At 35.5% G+C, this 6999-nt stretch overlaps 1 protein-coding gene across 1 annotated transcript; it reads left to right on the forward strand.

The window, feature by feature from the left end:
• Positions 1-1202: 1202 nt before the first annotated feature.
• On the forward strand, positions 1203-5571 carry HELRODRAFT_175377 (hypothetical protein; the record flags this gene model as incomplete). The annotated part of the gene is made up of 2 exons (XM_009022804.1): positions 1203-3558; positions 5546-5571. 2 exons carry the CDS (start codon positions 1203-1205, stop codon positions 5569-5571), a joined length of 2382 nt encoding a protein of 793 aa, XP_009021052.1.
• Positions 5572-6999: the final 1428 nt, after the last annotated feature.

The raw sequence follows: 6999 nt of genomic DNA on the forward strand, positions 1-6999 counted from the left end.
AAGTGATAGTATTTGGAGGTAGTAGTAGTAGTAGCAGCAGCAATAGTAGTAGTAGTAATAGTAATTGTAACAGTAGTTGTAGTAGTAGCAGTAGTAGTAGTATTCGCTGTAGTAGAAATAGTAGTAGTAGCAGAAGTAGTAGTTGCTGTAGTAGTAGTAGTAGCAGCAGAAGCAGCAATAGTAGTAGTAGTAGTAGTATTCGGGAGTACTAGTAGTAGTTTCAGCACGGACCGGCCACACAAGCGAATAATTAGAATGTAAATGATGTTTCACTGAACGACCGAAATCTTATTACCAAGCCATCTGGCGTTAAATTTTTTTTAGTTTTTTCACATTTTGGTTTGTTTTTCACATTTTGCTTGCGGTTTTTTTGGGTTTTTTTCTTTTTTTATCGATTGTATTTTTGTTTGTTTTGATTATTTATCGTTGTATTTATCTATAAACACCACAGTTCAAAGGTAGTTTGTGTACATTCAGGTTGTATAATTGTATACTTATATAGTATGTAGTTTGTATGTAGATGTTCAAATGAGTAAACATACATGTATGTATGTAGGTTAGTATGTATGTATGTGTGCATGTATGTATGTGTGTGTATGTATGTGTGTATGCATGAACGTACGTATGTATGTGTGTACGTACGTATATGTATATATATATATGTTTGTTCGTATATATGTATGTATGTATGTATGTATGTATGTATGTATGTATGTATGCATGTATGTATGTATGTATGTATGTATGTATGTATGTATGTATGTATGTATGTATGTATGTATGTATGTATGTATGTATGTATGTATGCATACAAACATGCAGATGGGTAGATAGGAAGTAGATGCCTGTTTCAGCTCCAGTGAGTGCTCTCCAACACATGGACCTGGTGGAATTTTTTTAAAATTTGATAGGTTTAAGAATTTCGAAGAGGTATTTTTTGATGATAATGGTGACGACGACGATTATTATTATTATTATTATTATTATTACGATGATGATGATGAGGATGATGATGCTTTGATAGTCTCTTTAAATTGAAAAATTTCTTCCAACAGGTAGAAAGTATAAAGCAATGAAAATAATTTGAAACAGCAATTTAAACGTTATCACCAACAACATCATCATCAACAACTACTACAACAAACATCATCCTCAACAACATCAACAACATCATCAACATCAACATCATCATCAACATCAACATGTTGACAAAATACCCTGACGATCCACCACCCAAATATGAAGCGCACGATTCGTCACCGGCTCTAGCCCTGAGGCCAAATTATTTGGACTTGCAACAAAACGGCAACACTAATTTCTTCAACAACAACACTCGTAACATCAACAACAACACACGCAACATCATCAACAACACACGCATCAACAACAACAACAATTTTCAAAGTTTTTTACCTCTCAGCAACAGCTCAAATGAACTTTCGACGATCCACAACAACAACGACGCCAAATTTTTTATTTTCGATCGGAACCAGATTTTTTCTCAGGAATATTTGCGACAACAATTTCAACAACATCACCCAAACAACAAAAACGACAGCAACAACAAACTACATCAACAACAACAACAAATTTTAACGGAAAAACAACGATTATTCCTACAGCAGTACAACCAAAATCCATCATCTCACAACTTAGTAGTGCCGACAACAACACCAACAACACACGCCAAACAACATCCAAAAATGCCCAACAGCCACAGCAATAGCAGCAACATCTTACATTTGCAACAGCAACAACAACAACAAAATCGCAACATTTTTTCTCCAACTCAAACGCCGAGAGCCCAGCGATATTTCGCCAGTCCACTCAGTCCAAACCTCTTACTTCCAGATTTTACAACCCCACAACAGCCGAGAAAAAAATCGCAACAATTTCGACAACAAAAAATTCGCAACAACAACATCAACAACAACATCAACAAAACCAGAGAACAACATGACTTGCAACAAAGTTTATTATCGCCCATAAGTTACATGACGTCAGATCCATCAAATTATTCTGTGGCGACAATGATGACGACATCTTATAAGAGGTCGGAGACTGATTCGAGTTTTGTTGAATCATATGTTGACAACAAACACAACAACAACAACAACAATAACAACAACAACAACAACAAACCTAGCAAAAACACCAACAATAGTTTCTACAAAGCCAACTATCAGCAACAACAGCAGCAGCAACAACAACAACAGCAATGTTGCAAATTCCCACATTACGAGAATCAACATTTTAGGAACATCTCGTCCACGTCAGCCAGGATCAACAAACCACTTCCGCCAACTCCAACATCGCAACATTCCAACAACAACAATAATAATAATAATATCGCCACAAAATCGCCACCAAAGATATCAAAAACATCAACACCTAAATCCCCATTATCATCGCCGGAAAAAAAATCAAATAAACCAAAGACAACTTACTGCCGGAAACACGTGACTTTCTACGTTAAAGTTCTATGGCTCTCATTATCGCTCATAATCACATTATCGTCCATTTTTAGTTACGTGCAACATAATTGGTACGTAAACAAACACACTGGGGCCAGTTTAGGGATGTTCGGGTATTGCGTTTATAGGGATGTAACTCATTCCCAGCCGCCCATTTCTTTTGCTAATGTCAACAATAACAACAACGACAAGAACCACTATGATGATGATGACGTCAATATACAAAGAAATGAAAATGTTATATTTGGCATGGTTGATAACAAAGAAAATGTTGTTGGCACCGATGATGGTGATGATGCAGCTGATGATAATGACGTCAAAGTGGGTAATAGTAATGATTACGCCGACGACGACGACGATGATGATGATGCTGATGGCGGTGATGATGATGATGATAGTGAAATCGGAGATGTTATTTTCTTAACCGGCTGGCAAAATGTTGACGAGTTGAGCGGAAACAACAACAACAACAACAGCAGCAGCAGCAATAATAGCAATAATAATAATAATAATAATAACAACAATAACAATAACAGTGATAATGACAACGATGAAGAAGAGGATGATGACGTAATGACGAACAAAAGACACAGAAACCCCCTTTCCTCAAGAAGTAAACAGAAAAATCAAAGAAATAATTTTATAAATAGTAACAACAACAACAATAATAATAATAACTTTATAAATAATAATAATGATAACAACAACAAAAACAACAACAACACGAATTTTAGTAAAAAACATATCAACAAAAAACACCGAAAACAACGACATATACACAAAAAACAACAACAACATCAACAACAACATCAACAACATCAACAACTACAACACCAACAGAAACAACAACAACAACCTCAACAACAACGATATTGCAACTATTACGGCGACTCGCTCAACATTCAAAATCTCCCGTCGAACCTTTGGCGAATCGGTTGCATATTATTTGGTATCGGTACCGGTTTGTTTGTAGTTGGTACGGTCTGTGCGGCCATTAGTTATACTCTGACCTGGGCGGTTTGTATTGGAGGGAGAGTCCGGAAAAATTTGGTATTCGTTGTTGGATACGTCCAATTGCTGGGAGGTATGTTTGTTCGTTTGTATGTTTGTTTGTTCGTGTATTTGTTTGTTTGTATGTTTGTTTGCTTGTGTGTTTGTTTGTTCGTTCGTGTGTTTGTTTGTATATGTGTATATTTGTTTGTTTATTTGTATGTATGTTTGTATGTATGTTTGAGTACTATTACATGTGTCTGTCCTTTGATTTTTCTTAGTTTTGTGTGTTTAGTTTTTGAGATTTTTAATGATTAGATTATTTCTTGCAGACAATTTATCACTAGTTAAACGTACTAAAGAAAGTTAAACGTATCTTTGCTTGCCTTTTTTTACGCTATATTCTCTCTTTCTTTCTCTCTCTCTCTTCTTTTTATTTTTCCTATAAAAGCGTGTACACTCTCTCTCTCTCACACACACACACACACACATACACACACACACACATACACACACACACGCACGCGCACACACATATATACATACACACACAAACGCACGCGCACACACACACATGCCAAGAACGTATCCAAGCGATTTTATTTTAAAAAGATGCTAAGATTAACGTATCAATCTCAGGAGCCATTAAAATTCCTCGGTACACATACACACACACACACACACACACACACACACACACACACAGACATACATACATACATACATACATACATACATGCATGCATGCATACATAAAAATGTTCTTTTTTTGCTCCATCTTATCCATCTATTCTTTTCCATATCGTTAGTTTCCAAGTTGTTTTCCCATGGAGACTGTAGAACGGAGCAGTCATCTTGTGTGCTTGCATGTACGTGTGTGCGTGTACGCGCGTGTGTATGTGTGTGTGCGTGCGTGTGTGTGTGTGTGTGTGGCTGTATTTTATATGTTAAATATCTATCATACCGTAATCATTCATTTAGAAGACCTTCATCGACTTATCATTTTTTCAATTTCACATCCATTCATTCACTTACTCATTCATTCACTCACTCATTCATTCACTCATTCACTCATGCATTTATTGCTCACTGTGTCACACAAGCTTGATTGTAATGAAGCCCGCGGGCAGTATAATTTCTTACTTGCTTCAGTGGGTACTGTGCGAGAAGATGGAGAAGAAGAAGATGGTGTATTCATTCACTCATTCATTCACTCGTTCATTCAGTCGTTCATTCACTCATTTAATTGTTTATTCGTTCATATGCTTGTTCGTTTTTCATCCATTCATCCTTTCATTCACTCATGTATTCATTCATCTGCTTATTCATTTGCTAAAACTTTGACCCTTTTTAACTAACATCATCGTCATCATCGCCATCATCGTCATTATCATCGTCGTCGTCATCATTATCATCATCACCATCTTTCTCCTAACAATATTGGAGAAAAGAAGGAGAAATGCCTTTTGTTCACACGTCAATAACAAACTGCCTAATTGTTCGTTCTTTCGTTCGTTCATTCGTTCATTTGTTTTTTCATTCATTCATTCATTCCTTTTTCTGCACGTTCATTCGTTCGTTTGTTTGTTAGTTCATTTGTTTGTTTTTTTTGGTTCGTTTGTTTGTTTGTTTGTCCATTATTTCATTCATTTATCATTCATTCAGTTACTTGTTTATTCGTTCGTTCATTTATTCGTTCTTTCACTCACTGACATTTACGTTTATCTTTCTTTCCGTTCATTCATTCATTCATTCATTCATTCATTCATTCATTCATTCATTCATTCATTCATTCATTCATTCATTCATTCATTCATTCATTCATTCATTCATTCATTCATTCATTCATTCATTCATTCATTCATTCATTCATTCATTCATTCATTCATTCATTCATTCATTCATTCATTCATTCATTCATTCATTCATTCATTCATTCACTCACTCACTCATTCATTCATTCATTCACTCATTCATTTATTCACATTACCAAATTAATAAAAATACTCTGCTTATAATAATAAAAAAAAATCTCTCCTCATTGGTGCATGGGTCAGATGACATACACGATGACGTCACAGCAGTAGCCGCAGCTGTAAACAATTGAAAATAAATTGACTTTTTTGCTCGTGATATGTCGTTTTGTTGCCTCTGTTGAGCAGTAGTAATGGTAGTAGCAGCAGTAGCAGTAGTAGTAGCAGCAGTGGTAGTAGCAGCAGTAGCAGAAGTAGTAGTAGTAGCAGTTGTAACAGTAGTTGTTGTAGAAGTAGTAGTAGCAGTAGTAGTAATTGCAGTAGTAGAAATTGTAGTAGCAGCAGCAGCAGCAGTAGTAGTAGTAGTAGTAAGAGCAGCAGCACTAGCATCCATAATAGTAATGGTGGTATTTTTACTATTTAGTTGTAAGGAAACTAAATTCTTAAAATTTATTAAACCAAAAATAATAAAAACCTAAGAGAACTAATAAAAATGCGTTAAAGCATTTTCACACGCAATTACATCCCTACAGCAATCCGCCCAGTGCTGTTTTATTACGTCATCAGAGCAACGTGACGTCATTTCATATATATATATATATATATATATATATATATAGGCTTATTGGATGTACGGTTGTTTCTATAGAAACCAAATGATTGTTTGATGAACGGTGTGAATTCTGGCATCATCATCATCATCATCGTCGACATCATCATTATCAAAACCAACACCATCATCATCACAACCATCATCATCATCACAATCATCGTCATCACAATCATCATCATCATCACCAAATACATCATTTATTAGGCACGTGCGTTCTAAAGAAAAAAAATCAAGAAAAAACACACACACACATGAGACAAAGAGACATAGGAAGAGGAAGAGAGAGAGGAGAGAGAGAGTAGGAGAAAGAAAGAGAGAGTGAAATAGAGAGCAAAAAAAAAAGACGGAAAATAGAAAGAGAGGGAAAGAGAGAGAAGGAAAGAAAGAAACAATACTGATAAAAGAGAAAAGCAAAGAGAGAGAGAGAAAGAGAAAGAAAGAGAGACAAGGAAAGAAAGAAACAATACTGATAAAAAAGAAAAGCAAAGAGAAAGAGAGAAAGAGAAAGAAAGAGAGAGAAGGAAAGAAAGAAACAATACTGATAAAAGAGAAAAGCAAAGAGAGAGAGAGAGAAAGAGAAAGAAAGAGAGAGAAAGAGCGAGAGAGAGAGAGAGAGAGAGAGAGAATAATATATGGATGCGTTTCAATTGGAATACCATCTGTCGCTAAAATAAAAAGATGCCCGGTGCATGTAAATGTGCGTGTCTGTGTATGTATGTATGTATGTATGTATGTGTGTGTGAGTGTATGTGTGTGTGTGTGTGTAACTTTGTGTCAATATGCCTTGGCTAGTTTCCGAGTTTATATGCTTGGATATGTGTTTGTAGCCAGCCAAACATTAAATTCAATTAGAACATCAACAACTACTACATCAACATCAACAACAACATCAACAACTACTACTACAACAACATCATCATCAACAAAACAAACACAACAACCTCATCAT

Source organism: Helobdella robusta (genome assembly GCF_000326865.2).
Source record: "Helobdella robusta unplaced genomic scaffold HELROscaffold_33, whole genome shotgun sequence".
Taxonomy (NCBI): Eukaryota; Metazoa; Annelida; class Clitellata; order Rhynchobdellida; family Glossiphoniidae; genus Helobdella; species Helobdella robusta.